At 39.0% G+C, this 15,685-nt stretch overlaps 1 protein-coding gene and 1 long non-coding RNA gene across 3 annotated transcripts; one reads left to right on the top strand and one right to left on the bottom strand.

The window, feature by feature from the left end:
• Window positions 1-4,829: 4,829 nt before the first annotated feature.
• On the bottom strand, window positions 4,830-7,175 carry LOC118784087. Its single transcript, XR_005005232.1, has 3 exons — window positions 7,130-7,175; window positions 5,555-5,622; window positions 4,830-4,973 (listed from the first exon to the last, which is right to left on the bottom strand). It is a non-coding gene; the product is annotated as an uncharacterized LOC118784087 (long non-coding RNA).
• A 168-nt stretch (window positions 7,176-7,343) lies between these two features.
• On the top strand, window positions 7,344-15,209 carry macc1 (MET transcriptional regulator MACC1). 2 transcript variants are annotated; one of them, XM_036537842.1, is made up of 6 exons: window positions 7,344-7,513; window positions 9,588-9,710; window positions 10,640-12,699; window positions 13,044-13,232; window positions 13,692-13,833; window positions 14,302-15,209. In XM_036537842.1, exons 2-6 carry the CDS (start codon window positions 9,596-9,598, stop codon window positions 14,421-14,423), a joined length of 2,628 nt encoding a protein of 875 aa, XP_036393735.1. In that variant the 5' UTR covers window positions 7,344-7,513; window positions 9,588-9,595; the 3' UTR covers window positions 14,424-15,209. The 2 variants fall into 2 exon arrangements, with proteins under 2 accessions (XP_036393735.1, XP_036393736.1); XM_036537843.1 differs by having other exon boundaries at window positions 13,692-14,376.
• Window positions 15,210-15,685: the final 476 nt, after the last annotated feature.

Raw genomic sequence — 15,685 nt, 5'->3', positions numbered from 1 at the left:
GACTGACATTAAATTATTGAAATATAATTTCTTAAAAAAAAAAAAAAAAAAACATTCCACATTCATTAAGGCTGTCAGTCTCATTGCTATCCCCCACTTTGAGGGTTAAATACGGATTGTACTTGGGAAAAAAGGCCACAACAAAACAGCACCTTTTCTGTGCTGAGAAATCTATTCAATCAAAGGCCACAGTAACATTCCCCGCCAAGCTTGTCCTCACTTCAGGGAGTGAAACCAACCAAGGGACAATGGGGGCCCTTTTTGCCAGACTGAGGCACAGAATACATTGAATTGGATGGCAGTGGTACAGTTTGGGAACCAGTCCAATCATTCAGGAAATTTGTGTGAGCACATAGAAAAGGACTGAAGGGAGAAAGGGGATGATGCATTTTATGTGGGACATATAACAGAAAACCATTGGAAAAAATGACAGGGCTTTTACTGATGTCTCTCTGGTAGTTGCTTTGAAAATAGAATGTGTGGTTTGGTAAGAGTTCAGCTGCAAGTTCAGTGGGTCATGAGGGTCATGGCCACATGGTGACAGTGACTGTCCCAAATGCACCCGTTCCTAAAGTCTTCCCCTCCATCTGCAAGTGTGTACTTACCTGTTACAGTTAAAATGGCACACAAAGTAAAGACATGTCCACTTGCACTGTGGTTGTTCACGAGTACAGTTGCAGTATAAGTCTCTTCCCCTCCACAATGACCCAGGCATCCGGTGTGTGGGTGTCACACTCTATTATAAAATGGGCAGATCCAACCATGCAATGTAATTGGTCTGCTTGGCATTCTAGCCGTGCTGTTTTTCACAATAACAGCATGGCTGGCCATAAATTATTGAGAATTGCCTAACAACTTTACATTTTAATATGCAATCAACAACAAACTGTTGTTGACAGTGATTCACATTAAGGGGTGCCATGTGTGATTAGCTAGCAGTACCTGAAACAGAGCATCAGTTTTACACATTTAAAAATATTACCACAGTTGCAGTTACTATTCACTATAAACACTGAACATGTATTGCTCTCAGAGGCTACACACCTTTCCTTTGCCAATCACAACTGATGAAGATAGTTTCTGAATTTTAAGAATCAGTGCTTGGAAATTAAAAGGCTTCTGTAGCTGCTTACCACTACTGTCAACACTGCTTTCACTTCACAGAGCTGCTCACACCAATCATCTTACATGGCCTGAAGATTGTCAGGGCAGTGGATGCAAAACTATGATTCTGCATTGCTGCAGTTTCCCAACCAGAGATTTAAAAAGTTACTTGTCTGAGTCTGCTAATATGTTGCTGTTAGCTAACTTAAGTACATGCGGTATTGCTTCACTGTTTTATAAATGGTGGTATGATGTGAATGTTTTGGAGATTTACAGGTCATAGAGCTAGAAATGTGATATCATTTAGTGAAATGAAAAGAAAAAAAACAACAGTTCTGTGTAAAGGAAAAATGATCACATTTTCACTTTCTGAAGCAATGTGCTTAAAATATCACCTTGTGATTTTTGTACTTTGGCGTCACATAGGCGTTTTGAAAATGTTCTGACTCATATGTGAAGTCGCTGTCAGTTTGTTCCGCTGCACACTTAAACGGGGCAATAACACTGTATTTCAGGGGTCCTTTATCTTTGTTCCATTCTGGTACACTGGACACTTCCCATTTTACTCAGCTTTTACCTGAGTTGGTGTCTTTTGAAAAATTCTGCTTAACATTTGGAATTTCCCCTTTGAGCTTCATATTGCGCTTCTGTTTAAAAGTGTACCAATTAGGGTGATTGAAAATCCCCAAGTTAATACTTAGACCCAACAAAAAAAAATTCTGTGTAATTATGAGCCCACACATGATCAGAAATCTTCATACATGCAGTTAGATCTGGCATATTGACAGAAGACATTGTCTAGTTCCATTGAAGTCAATCATCGCTCTCTGATTCTAATGTATTATTTTATGTTAATTCTTCATTTACCTTTTTGACATATTATCCATTCTACGGATGTGTACAGAAATAATTCTAGGCTTTTGTGCACAACATCTTTAGTTTATTGCATCTTGAAATATAATTGAGATGTAATATGTATACATTAAAAAACTGTTAATTTAGTTAGTAAAGGCAAAAGCCGAATTAGACATATTCCCCCTTTTTACCCCTTCCTTACTATCTAAGTCTTATATTTTTGAATACATAAGTAGTAATTACCTTTATCAGAGTAAATTATGCATAAAATCTACAAAGCAAGTACATGAATGAATCAGGATGCTTCATAAGATGCTTTATGTGATTTATGTTCATTTTTCATGCATGAAGACCAATGGCATTAATGGCCAATGTTAACTCCAAGGTTAAAGTTTAAACAATAGTTCTTTTGTTCATTTCACAGACTTGAGAAAAAGGTAAAATATGTAAACATTTTTAGATTAAAGTGTCATAATAGTTAGATTAAATGCACCCTTCTTAGTTTGCAACTACAGTACAGTAAAATAGTGCTGAATGTTGACCACTTTGAGTTGAATGAAATCAGATAAACACTGCATATGGTAAAGCCAAAAAAGTTCAAGTGTATGGAAATACATGAATGGGTTTCCAGAAAGTGTATATTCATGAGAACCACAGAGAAATCTCTAAATTGCTGGTTAAATTCACCACAGGAAGCCACTCAAATGGGAAATCCCTACTGCTTTGTCATTCTTTGGAAAAGGCGGTCAGCCATAATTACTGCCACATCGATTAATCTGTTAAATAACCAAAAGTGTACAGACCAGCACTTCAGTCACAGTGCCCCCCTCCACCCTTTTTAAATCCCAATCTTGAACCACAATAGTTCAACAACATGAAACCACTGTCTTCTGGTTATAGGAATCTGTGACTTTCAGTCCATCTGAGACATCAGTGGCTACCATGTTGCAAGACTGGGAATATCAAAATTATGGGAACAAAGAGTGTGAGTTCTGGAAATAGGAATTATTGTAAAAATGCATGTTGAATATCCTCATTGTGGGAAAAAACCCACCACACCTGTGCTGGGGTCATTCAGTGAAAAATCAGAAGGGTGGTCATGACTCACAACCTCTGGCCAGGGAACTAAGAAACCAGATCTAGTGGTCACAGCCCTCACTGTTCATGAAGAGCTTGACTAAATTATGCCAGAGAATTTTAGGACAGAAAAAACAGTGCTTCTGTTGACCTCTTCCAAATGAGTTGGTTCAGCTAAAGGAAAACTACTTTTCAAGTTCTGAATGAGTGCAGGAAGAAAGCAGTTCGTTTGTCAATGATGAGTTTGCACCAGCCCTATCTGAGGCTGCATAATTAAATGAGTGGGCCAGTAAAAGACCATACGGAGTCCCTCTCTATTGTTTTGAGGGTTTTCTATAAATCTTTGAATCCTGGCTAGAAACAACATCCTGGGACCTTATGGGTGATACCCAGCAGAGAGTAGACCTTTACATGCAGACCATCGTGACTAAAAATAACAAGTGTAAAACCTGTCTTGAGTTGATAGATAGACCTGCCCAGCTGATATTTCCATGTCATCCATACAATGGAGTTTTGAGGACACATCAGTGTTAAGAAGAGATGCATTATAAGAATGTCTTCTGTGCCTAAGTAATTACAGTTGGATATCAGGATGTGGCTGTGCAGAGACAGATGCCAAGTTCGATATTTGAACTTTTGCAGAAAGAGGTCCTAGAATTCGTTCAAATTAGATGACTCAGATTCAATAAAATGTTGGTATTACATTTTCTAAAATGACTATCCATTCTTGACAAACATATGGATTATGGTATGACACAGTTCACTGCTTAATTATCTATATGTTATTGAAAATGGAAAAGTTGCTCCCAAGTAGCTCAGTAGGGTAACACAGTTGTTCCAAATGCAGGCTGGCCATACAGGCCAAAGTATCTGAAGTTGCCCCTTGTGAACTTTGAGATTTGTAATGTAAAAAAAAGCCATTAATCTGTTAGTATATCAGATGCTTGATTTGTTGTATGTCTGTGCTCCTGTGTAAGGGCAGACAGTGTTATGGTGAGGCTGAATGTGTACAACTGGCAATAACAAAAAGATTCAAGCAACAGCAAAAGCATTAAAAATAAAATAAAATAAAAAGTTAAATATTTATTATTGTAATCACAAGCAGCTCTAAAAGAGAGTGATATATTTCTCTCTTCAGCTGAATATGTCCTTTTTAAGAATGTTTGCTTTAATATATCCTCATATTCAAAGGGTTTTGATGTCCACACCATTATAATTTCTTAAATAAATAAATAAAAACATTGAAAAGTCGTTAAGGTACCAACTCACCATAGAAAACAAACATGAAAGATGTATTTGAGCCCAGATATGAAAACAATTAATTCAGCAGTTATTTGCTTTGACTGAGTTCTTAGACAAACAGGAGTACAGGAAAATGATATATTCAAATTCCATATGGTATGTCCAAAAAGGATATCTTCAGATTAAAAAAAAATTGAAATGAAGTGTCAATCTGTGCCAAATGTCAGGATACTCTAATAGCTCATTCCCTAGGTAAACAATATATAACTTTAATTCATACTAAATACCATTTTATCTATCTATCTATCTATCTATTATTATTATTATTATTATTATTATTATTATTATTTGTTGTTGTTGTTGTTGTGTTTCTCTTTATTAAGGCCATGCTTACACATTGAATGTACTACATTGTGCATCTGAGGCCAAATTATAGTTCTTTCAGTAGTAGTTTCTTAAAAATTTCATCCAAATACAATTTCATACAACCTACAGCTAGTGCTGTGTAACGGACAGCTTAAACAACTTTTTTTTTTTGCCTGTGGCCATTGATGTGCATTTTCTTTGCCAAGGAGGTTAAGTCATTGGCCTCAATTGCAGCACTCCCTGCAACACAGATGTTTTATAATCTGATTCAAATGATGTTGTCATGCAATCCAGCTGACTGGTTTGGGGGATTTTCCAAAAAGGGTGATCTGGATCGTACAAAAAACAAACAAATTCAAGGTCAGCCAGGGAATTTGTTCAGCTTAACATTGAAGAATATGAAGCAAATGACCGAGTCAGAATAGAAAGAAATAGAAAGGTTGAATATACTGTAAAATATATAACTTACTTGAGGCATTACTGGCAAATTAAACACGGCACAGAAATATCAATGAACTGTTCTTTTACTTTCTCTTGGGAGGGTCAACCGGTCAGTGTAGTAATATGTAGAGCAGTGTTTCCCAATCCTAGCCCTGGAGACCCACTGTACATGCTGATTTGCTGGTGTTCTTTATTTGGCGAGATTGTGTTGCTAATTAAATACTAATCTGAATTTGACATATATGGACTTTATCAGATGTAATTTATTTCTGAGGGAAATGTATTGTTAAGGAGTATGTTGAACAAGTGAAATTGTTTACTCAGTATCTTTGTAATATGTCTCTTCAAACTAATTTAGGCATCAGCTTCCTTTAATCATAATTAGTGAAGTGCATTCACACTAATTAAATACTGATAGGTAATATCACATTGTTTATGAAGCACCAATGAGCAGAAATTAAAGACATACCTTCATACCTTCTGTTAGCACAAACACTTCTGACAATTCACGTTTCACAAACACCTCACAATGGAGAACTGTGAAGAAATGTCAGATTCAGGTCAGTATTCATTAATCAGCTCAACCAATCTTAATTAACCAAAATCTCAGCTGGAACAAAAATCAGTGTACGCTGTGTGTCTCCAGAACAAGTACTGGGAAACACTACAGCAGACTTTGTAATTCAAACGCTTTGAGGGTACAGCGTATCCCTGGTTGAACAATACAGCTTATTTGAAACCTGTGGTGCCTGTTGTGCGACAGGGTATTCCAGGAAATCCTTGCAACTAATTTGCAAACTGTATCAAGAAATATTATCTCGGATAATGTATCATGTCCCATTATACTGAGGAGCTCTCAATATCTCAACCAAACAAATAATTAAAAAGGGAGGTTTAACATCATGACTTTCATTTTCTAAGTCAGTTCACACAATCAAGGGCCATCCTTCTGCTTAATTAAGGGAGGTGGGGGGCTCTTGTATTTGGAGTGATTGATTTGCACAGGGTAACTGGTATGACAACAGACAATTGGTCCACTGAGCAGAAGTGTGAGGTCACTTGCTCAAGGTGCTAATCTCAATGTTATTACAAATGTGATGGCATTGTCTGTGACCCATTCATGTGAAGGATGAGCCTGTGACATTTCTGCAGGTCATTAATCATCATTCATCTTGAGCTCTGGGTCATGAGGTCCGTGGTGACTAGAATGGTGTGGTGTGGTGACAAATCCAAATAGAATGTTTGCCTGTCTGCTTCCACATATTGTTCACAATAACTAATGAGTAGCAGCAGTCCCATTGTTAATAGAATTACAGCAGATTCATAAAGATTTGGGCTAAGGCCTCACCCTTATGACTGTGACAAGAAAGGCAGCTATATATATCCTTTAGTGTCGCATGTCAAAGTCTAATCTGTGCTGTGTGATTTTGAATCCATAGTAGAAGCTCTGTTAGAAATGACCACTAGATGTCCTAAAATCTATGCTGCTGCAAGATATTACCCTTCTACACATAATGGCATTACAAAAATAGGAATGGTCATTAGAAAAAGAACAAAGCAAAAGACAACACATAACAAGAAAGACATGAGAAAATATATGCGCTATTGCTTTTTATATCATGTGTATTTGTGGGTATATCCAATATGAATAGTACCAAGAAGTAGTACCAAGTAGAACCAAGAATAGTAGGCCTAACCACGAGCTTCAATAAAATCCTTCAAACAGGTCAGACATTTAGTCTTTATAGTCATATACATACACATATACATGTGTTAGTGTGCAGTAACTATGCTCAAGGTTTTCATTTTAATTACGGGCACACGAAGCTCGTCATCTGGATCTTGCTCGCAAAATGAGGATGACTTGCTTGTAAAGCATTATGACATATCTTATGACATACACATGTCTTAATAAATGGTGGGAAGTTTTGTGGAAAGCGAAGTAATTCATAAATAGCGTCAGGTTAATTTAATTGGAAAATACAATGCACAGCACAGTAAAACACCACAACGTGTCTTTATTCATATTTCAATCAATACATACCAGAGGACAGTGCAGATACAGACGTCTGACATCTACCAGGTGCCTGCAATCACCGAAACTGGCTTCCCTTTCCCAGTTTCAGGTGTTGCAACTCTGTATGTGTAAATATGGCATGTCATTATGGGAGTTGTAGTCGTGTTGTCAGCTGCATCCGCCGCCACATCGATGCAGTCTAGCTCATGGGAACTATTGGTCCCAGAGTGCTCGTGTCACACTGAATAGCTAAGAGTTTCAGTAGTTCCCTGCAAGGTGTATGGTTTGTGACACTCCTTACAGAACAAAAGTTGCCGAACAAATTACATTGTAAACTTGGAGTGTTGCGTAGCATGCGTGCCTTCCTCAGAGAACTGTTTATGATTTTCTGATAACCAGTCTGTTGAGATGGTGAGTGATTTTATTTCGCTTTTATTGATCGTGCTTCTGATATTACGCTTTAATCTTATGATAGCATATCGAAGAACTAGAATCTACTTCCCATCGACCGCATTGTAAAAAAAAACAACAACGTGGAAACTGCTTACTATACGTATATCGCTACAAAAACCTCATCGTGTAGTTTCAGGAGTGGTAGCATATTAGCATACATTGGTAGATGGGAAGTGGAAAGGGATTAAATGTGAGACCGATCTTCTAAACGCGTAACGTATTTGTTAATCGTGGGAATATATACATGTATAACACCAATCCGTGGTCTGGCAAGTAGCCAGATGGCTTGGTCAAACATTTATAATCGGCTATGGGTAACTTGCTGCGTAGTTAGTTGGTCAGCAAGTGTTAACTGCTCTAATTTATATAGCAAGAGTAATAATACTACGTACTACAAGAGTTATACTGCGTCGGTCTCACTTTCATTGGATTTTTAGTAAGGAATTTCCTACATAACAGTGCTATGAAAGGATAACCGTGATCGAGCAGGTGCACTGACTGGTTCTGAAGGTGTGTAACTTTACAGTAATATTCAATCCGGTCTCTCCATTGACAATCCTGTGCCGCTCAGTGAAGCGCTCCGAGGCAGCCACGTACATAGAGGACTGTTGTGTCCTAGACAGGACCAACCTGTTTTTGCGCACTGGTGTAGGAAAACATATTATTATTGACTGAGTAGCTCTGACAGCTAGTACCATATGCGAGTGTTCTCCCTCTACGTGCCAACAACCAAAACCAAGATATGTGATTTTTAAAAGTTCAGATCTGGTATTGCCTTACTCAAAAAGCAAAGCAAATTCAGATGTGTTTTTCGTGACAGTGGGAACAGTGACCAGTACTTATCTTTTCAGTGTTTGTGTTGGCATACGCTAATAAGGTCACCTGCGCATTGGTCCCGCCGAAGGATTGTGCTGAAAGCTGTGGGTTGGTTTAGCCGTTGAGCTCAAGGAGAATGCGCCTGTGTGTGATATAATCATAGTATCTACACTCAAACAGCATGGGAACATTGAATCCACGCCTTTATTTACTGTAGTTGTTCTCAATTAATCAATCATTGTTTAAATCATTGATCTTTGATTCTGTTAATACAGGTTTCTGTGCTCGTGTAGGTTCTGTTGGGCATATGAACCCTTAACTTTGGTTTTCAACTTTCAGACACAGGACCTTGATTTTGGAGACCAGCTTTTCATTGTTAACAACTGTTTTTAATAGCTTTATTATATGGAGAATCTTAAATGGGAAAACTCTTGTACCAAGAAGTGTTTTGAGGAAATAAAAGCTGGAAAACTTTTAGATCTACTTAAACGAAGGTCTACAGTATTTTGTATTTGTATATCATTATTATACTCTCAGTACAATAGCTTATAGTATATATTATGTATATTGTTTTGATGTATGTATGTACTGTATGTATGTATGAATAGTTTTACCTTTGCTGTAATATTTAAGCCTGTAGTGAAATGCACTACATTGTTTTAGTTAATAGGAACACCACGTAGCTCAGTCAGACTATCTAACCCTCATTTAAAGCCCAGAATGCATTGCTCCCCTTCTGTCTCTTGACTGTAGATAATTAATAATGCTATGCGAAAAAAAAAAAAAAAAATTGAACACTCCACCATTACTTCAGTCACTAATCTGATTTATAGATTTGGTGTACATTTTTACATTAAGTTGTTTCATGTCCTACTGTAAATCTATATTAATTTTAGATACATACTAAGTTCAAGATAATAGGCAGAAAGTGCATGACCAGCATCACAGTGCATTATAGTGCATTCTGGTCAAAAAGGGTGTACAGGAACGAAATTAGGTGGAGTTTACTTGTTTAAAAATATCAACAATTGAATGAAAATAAATGGCTTAGATGCTACACCTTCTGAATTTTTCAGTTTATACATCTGCAAAACTGTAAGGTATGAAACAAAAAACATTTTAGACTTTTGGGCAGTTGTTAGTAGTTTGGAAGTTACTCTTTAAGCATTTTGTTGGTTGAAAAATGTGAATCTGCAATGTGTGATGATGTTCACAGGTATAAAGATGGCAGCCAAAAGAGCAAAGTCAATCCGCCGCACTGGAAGTCTTGCACGTACCAGATCAGAAGGCACGCTGATTGATCTGGGTGATGATGGACCTCTCAGCAACAACTTAAGTGGTAAAGCTCAACTGATTTATTTGTTCCTCTTGTGACTTACTTTTCCCTTTTCACGCAACTTTTTTGAGCAGAAATTTTACATCAGGCTCATCGCAACCTCATGACAACCTCTGCACTCTTGCAGAACTGCAGGGAGAGGAAAAGTCAATCCTTTGACACACATGCACTCAAATGCAGCTATTTTTCGCTGTCCCACAGTACACCTTGCAGACAGCTTTTGAAGAATAGGCACATTTCACCAGTGTGTTCTTAGCAATCCTTAGCCCAGACGTGTCTCGGTGTGCAGAAGGTAGCGCTACGTTAGAACCTAGCCAACATGCCTACCCTTACGACAAACAAAGTTTGATTTGATGCTGTCGGCTCATAGGCAGCATGGGCAGATTACATGGCTGGGCTCAAACCCCAGGCATCTATGGCTCAGCCTGTGCTTGGAACAAGTGCCTTAATTGACTGAGCCATTTGGGAGCCATTTCTTCATGACTTTTAAAGGCTTCTCAGATGGCCCTGGGAGAAAATAAAACACAGGGAAAGTGTTCTATTGGGTGTCCTAAGTATTAATTGAACACCCTTGTAATGCATTGACTCAGTGCATGTTTCTGTTTACTATGTCTAGTATTACACTCTTCCCTGGGATTAATTTTCAATTAATTGTTTATATTTTTTCTGAAAAGCAACTTCATTTGTATGATTCTCCATTTCTAGTTCCAGTATGAGGTATATGTTAGACATTTATGTTAAATGATGATTTTAAGTTAATTTGCTGCATTTTAAGCCTCATTTGTCCTTTATGATGTGCTCTACAATAGAGTATTTAGTCTGTACTGTTAAGTAGAAAAAGTCATTACATTTCAGTAATTTTACTGTGTATATACATTTTTCCTGTTTAGAAAGGAGAATGAGTATTTCTGACTTTTATTTTAATTTTGTAGGCAGTTATATTGTAGGTGAGGGGAGGAAACATTCTGATTGGCCAGTCTTACAGCCTGAGATCCGGCATTCAACACAAACCACCAATCCATTCTGGAACGGGCTGTCTGACTCAAACCCATTTCTGGATGACATTGTAAACATAGAGGCAGCAAGCAATAGATCAAATGTAAATGTCTCGATATTGAAAGAGGATCCCATGGCTATATTTGGCAATAACAATGCTGATGCTGCAAGCACATCCTCAGATGAAGCAAGTTTTGGGCACCTTTTGAATTCCAAACGGAAGAGCATGAGGAGATCTGGGAGATGGAAGAGCACCTCAGATATTCTGGATATACGTGAAGATAGAGAGCCTCAGAAGGAGAACAGCTTCAGCTCCTCGACTCAGTTTTTGAATCCTGATTTTGAATGGCTGAAGAATGACAGAGAGGCCTACAAGATGGCATGGCTGAGTCATAGGCAGCTAACAAGGTCATGCCTGGACCTGGGACTGATGAGTCAAAGCCCAGGCTGGGCACAGACTCAGGCTACTGAGACCCAGATCACCTGCAAGATCGGTCACAGTGGAGGGTCTGTGCAGTTACCTGACTCCAGCATTAGTGCCCATGTCCCAGAAGGCCATGTTCTCCCTGGAGAAGTCCAGGAAATTGCCATGAAAGCAATCCTTGACTCACCACACGGACTCAATACTGACCTCTTGACAACTGTGAGTCCACTCTTGGAAGTGAGCCTCAGCAACCTCAACACAAAGGAATGTATTTTGCTAGAGATGAAAATTGCTGGGGAGATCAAGAAAGACCCTTTAAGCCAGGTCATGACTACTTTCGAGTGCCTGGTCTCCCATAAGAAAGAGGGACCATTTCAAAAGCTAAAGAATTGTTACGTTTATAAGGACATTTTACAAGTCAAGCTAGAGAATTTGAAGCCACGTTTATACATTATTGCCGCAGCACAGGCTACGCTTCTCCAGGCACCTGCAACCTCAGTGTGGGACTACATGGACCGTCTTATCACCATTGGGGTTTATGGGCCAAAGCATATCCACCCATCTTTCAAAACCATCTGTGTTGTTTCTTGTCACAGTGAAATTCCAATCAAACTTCCATTCTATGATCTCAAAAGGGGTAATAAGAACCTACCACCACTTGTGCTGCAGCTCTGGGGAAAACATCAGTTCAACCCCGGCGGCCTAAAAGATCTGCAAATTGTTGCTGCTCCGGTCGACTCAAAATTTGAGATCAAAGCTGTTGATCAAATGAAAGCGGTGAAGAAAGAGCATCTCAAATCAGGTCAAGTTGTCCGTCTGCCGTTTGCACTGTCCAAGACCAGCAGTGGGGAGATGGCCCCCTTTAATCTGGGGGTTCATGTGAGGGACTCAGACGGGTGTCCTTTGACTCATTTCCAAGTACTGTCCCCAGAGGCTGCCCCAAGAAGGTCTGAAAACCTTGGTCAAAAACGACTGGAAAAGCGGAAGGAGGTTATAAGGTCTGTACCTATCCCAGAGGAACCAGTATTGCAGCTCCCTAAATTCCAGGACATGCCTGTGAGTGTACAGTGGTATGGGGTTGCACTCAAAGCGGTTCTCCGTCAGCCAAGGGTTGAGTACCTACTGGAGTACTTCAAAGGAGACACCGTGGCCCTCCTGTCTCGAGAGACAGTGAGGTCACTGGGACAGTCAAAAGTGAAGGAATGGTACATCGGCTTCCTCAGAGGGAGGGTAGGCCTGGTCCATTGCAAGAATGTTAAGGTTATCACCAAAGATCAGGTGATTGACTTCTCCGGAGTGAAGGTTACCACACAAGTGCTGCTGGACAATATGACTCTGCCATTCAAGAAGCTGACATACATGTACTCAGCCATCCAGACCCTGGTCACTGAACACATATCCAGCTGGAGGGGCTTTGCAGAGGCACTTGGCTACTCCAGCCTGTCGCTGGATGAGATCATCCGGAGGCATGCAGAGACAGAAGAAGAGAAAGTGGCCTGCGTGCTGGAGAAACTCAAAGAAGACTGTCACACAGAGAAGAGCCGGAAGAAGTTCCAGCATGAGCTTGTCATTGTAAGTGTGAAGCATTGGGATATTATCCATGGTGCTAGCTTTGTAAGCCACTTTTTTTATACATACAAAAGTGTTAAATCATGCAAATAGCTCATTTGGAAATTGCAAAATGGCTTGTTTTTGGTGATGTAAAGGCCTGATATATTTCAAAACACATTGCACTGTATAAAAATAAACTATGCTGTTCTATTCAGATATGTCCAATATGTGATATAAAAATCCTGATTAGTCATTATAAATATCTTACTATTGTTGTTATTGTCATTATTATAATTATTACTACTACAACTTCTTCTTCAACTAATAAGATAATAAAAAATAATATTGTGTTTGCTTTTGCTCAGGGACTCTTGAAGATGGACTGTCAGGGCCTGGTGGCTCGTCTCACTCAGAACACAGTGATTCTGTCAGCAGCGGTGGAGCTGGGAGCGCGGTGGAGGGAGCTTGCTGAGCGGCTGGGGAAGCTCTCCAGCGCTCAGATCACTGGCTACGAAGCTCCACACCGGGGAAAAAGTGGAGAAGTCAGCCCCCAGGTGAGTCCACTGGATCAGTACCTCATAAATATTAACTCAAACAGTGACCAGGCAACCTTTACACGAATCAACTACACTTATGCTACAACTTTGTGTCCATGCTCAGCACCATTATTATAATGTTTTTTAGTGTCCACTGATCAGAATCTGATGTAGAGACCTGTCCATAATCATCTTCTTTTTTACACTTCTTTGTTTAAGCAATTAAGATGATTATACCATTTGCAGTCAGCTTAAACTGAACAGGCACTGTTCATATTGGTGTCTGGCAGCCTCTTTGCCCTCTAGTGGTAAAATTTCATCAGTATTGTGGCTACTCATTCAATTGGTCAGCCAGCCAGGGTCTCTATGAGTGTAGGGAGTTGACATTTTCCAGGCTGCCTCTTCCAGTCGCTGTCACACACTTGGGTGAAACACCTCAGATGTTTCAAATTTTTCTTACTTATTTCTTTATAAAAGTCGATGTGGAAGCCTGCGTATGACTTCCTGTACACATGGAGCTTGCAGTACGGAGACGGCTACCAGGACATGATCCAGGACCTGCACCTCGCCCTGGACAAGATGAAGGCCCCCGTGACCAGGCAATGGAGGCAAATCACAGGTGCGCTCATCACAGTGAACTGCATGGAGATCCTCCATGTCTCTGCCTTCCCCAAACCATGAGACATCGAAGCATGAGAGACCCCTGGAACGTCTCATGTGGATACATGTTGGACTCTGAGCCACCCATCTGCCTTAGGTTTGAAATTGTAATGTACAAGGTCGATGAAAAATAATGTATGTTTGAATGTAAGTATATATATATATATGATGCATAGAAAGGAGGAAGTGGAGTAATTTGCTACTAGGAAAGTAAATGTTGCTAAAAATGTGGGATAGATGTGACTGTTTTTATGGCTAGTATGTTTATTTTGATGTCATCGTGCTGGCGTAGACTAGACAAATGAGGAAAAAGATTATCACAGTGGTGAATGACTACATAAGACATACAGCTTTTCTACAATGAAATGAATGGTTACAGTGGTCAGCATGGCTGGTCTAGTCATAATATGTAACATCCATCCTACAGGAAACCTACTGACCACGGTGAGTTTTAGCGGGAAAGGAAGGGGGAAACCAGAGCATGCTGTGGGAAATCTTTGCTGTCTTGAGGCTGTGCCTCACATGCACAGCAGAGATGAAAAGCTTTAATCATTGACAAAATGTCAAAAAGTCAGCCATTCTCACATTTGGGTACATCTGTGACCATACGTGTCCCTCGTGAGTGTTGAAATCACTGTTTGGTATTATCAAAAACACAAAGAAATATGTTACGTTGTTGGTGCTTTGTGTAAATGTTTTCATATGTATTGCATTTTTTCTAGATCTTTGTAATGTGTGCTAAAATGACACTATAACAGCTTTGTGTTCATGTGACTTTGTAGTCCATATAAGGAATCAGTTATAAATGAAAATGAGAGTCTGCACCAGCAATTTCATAATGATAACAAACTTTTAAATATGTAAATTCTTTTTAAAATGGGAAGATCCTGAAGGTAGCCTTTTGATATGGTAATTATATGTATGTGTTATGAAGTGTTTCTTGCAATCTTTCATGTTTGTTACTGTTTGTTACTGTTTTCCATTCATTTTAAACTGATGAATATGTCCTCAGTTACATTTAAAATGTGCTGGCATTGTTACAGACTTTTGACCCTAACCACTGCCTTTTGCTATGAATAACATGAGAATAGCATAGGGAATAGCTGTGAAGAAAGCTTTGGGAGAGCTGTTTGTCGTGCTTGTTCAGAGGAAATAGATGCATGGAAATCAAATCTCATGGAAATGCAGCTGATCACTGTGCTGCCTTAAGCTGTGTTTCCAAACCAAAACACTAAAGGCTGCTAAAAATGAACTTCTGTAGGGACAGCAGATGTCTGTGCATGCACAAGGCCATGCCTAACTCAAAATGGAAAAAAAAAAAATCTTTTTGTAGAAACTGTCAAAATGTACTTCAAAGAAGTTTTAGTATTTTTAGAAAACTTAAAACTATAAACTATAAACTTTTTTGCAATGTCAATTTGACAGTCATTGTAATCTCAGTACTTAACAAACCAAGACTGATACATAGATATGTAACTTGTCCAATGTACTGATACATGTTGAACCATTAGTAATGGAAATCACTGTTGTAATAAACAAGTTATTTAAAATAATTACGGTGAAGGTGTGTTTTCCCTGTATTTTTTCATGTTGAACCCGGCTGGATACATGAAGGCAGGGGTCAGTCATCTTTCAACAAACCAGGCATGCTAAGGTGAACACTTCCTAGGGTCTCATTTAATAGTGATACGCGTATAAGCCTTTGTGAACCAACAATTTTGACATTGAGAGCATCTTTGATTGGTTTAAAGAAGTCAGTGATTTACTGCAGATACTATTGTATGTGCTTATACGCGTATCACTATTAAATG

Source organism: Megalops cyprinoides, chromosome 10 (assembly GCF_013368585.1).
Source record: "Megalops cyprinoides isolate fMegCyp1 chromosome 10, fMegCyp1.pri, whole genome shotgun sequence".
Classification (NCBI taxonomy): Eukaryota; Metazoa; Chordata; class Actinopteri; order Elopiformes; family Megalopidae; genus Megalops; species Megalops cyprinoides.
The sequence above is the reverse complement of the archived record's forward strand: the minus strand, read 5'-3'. Positions and strand labels throughout refer to the sequence as shown.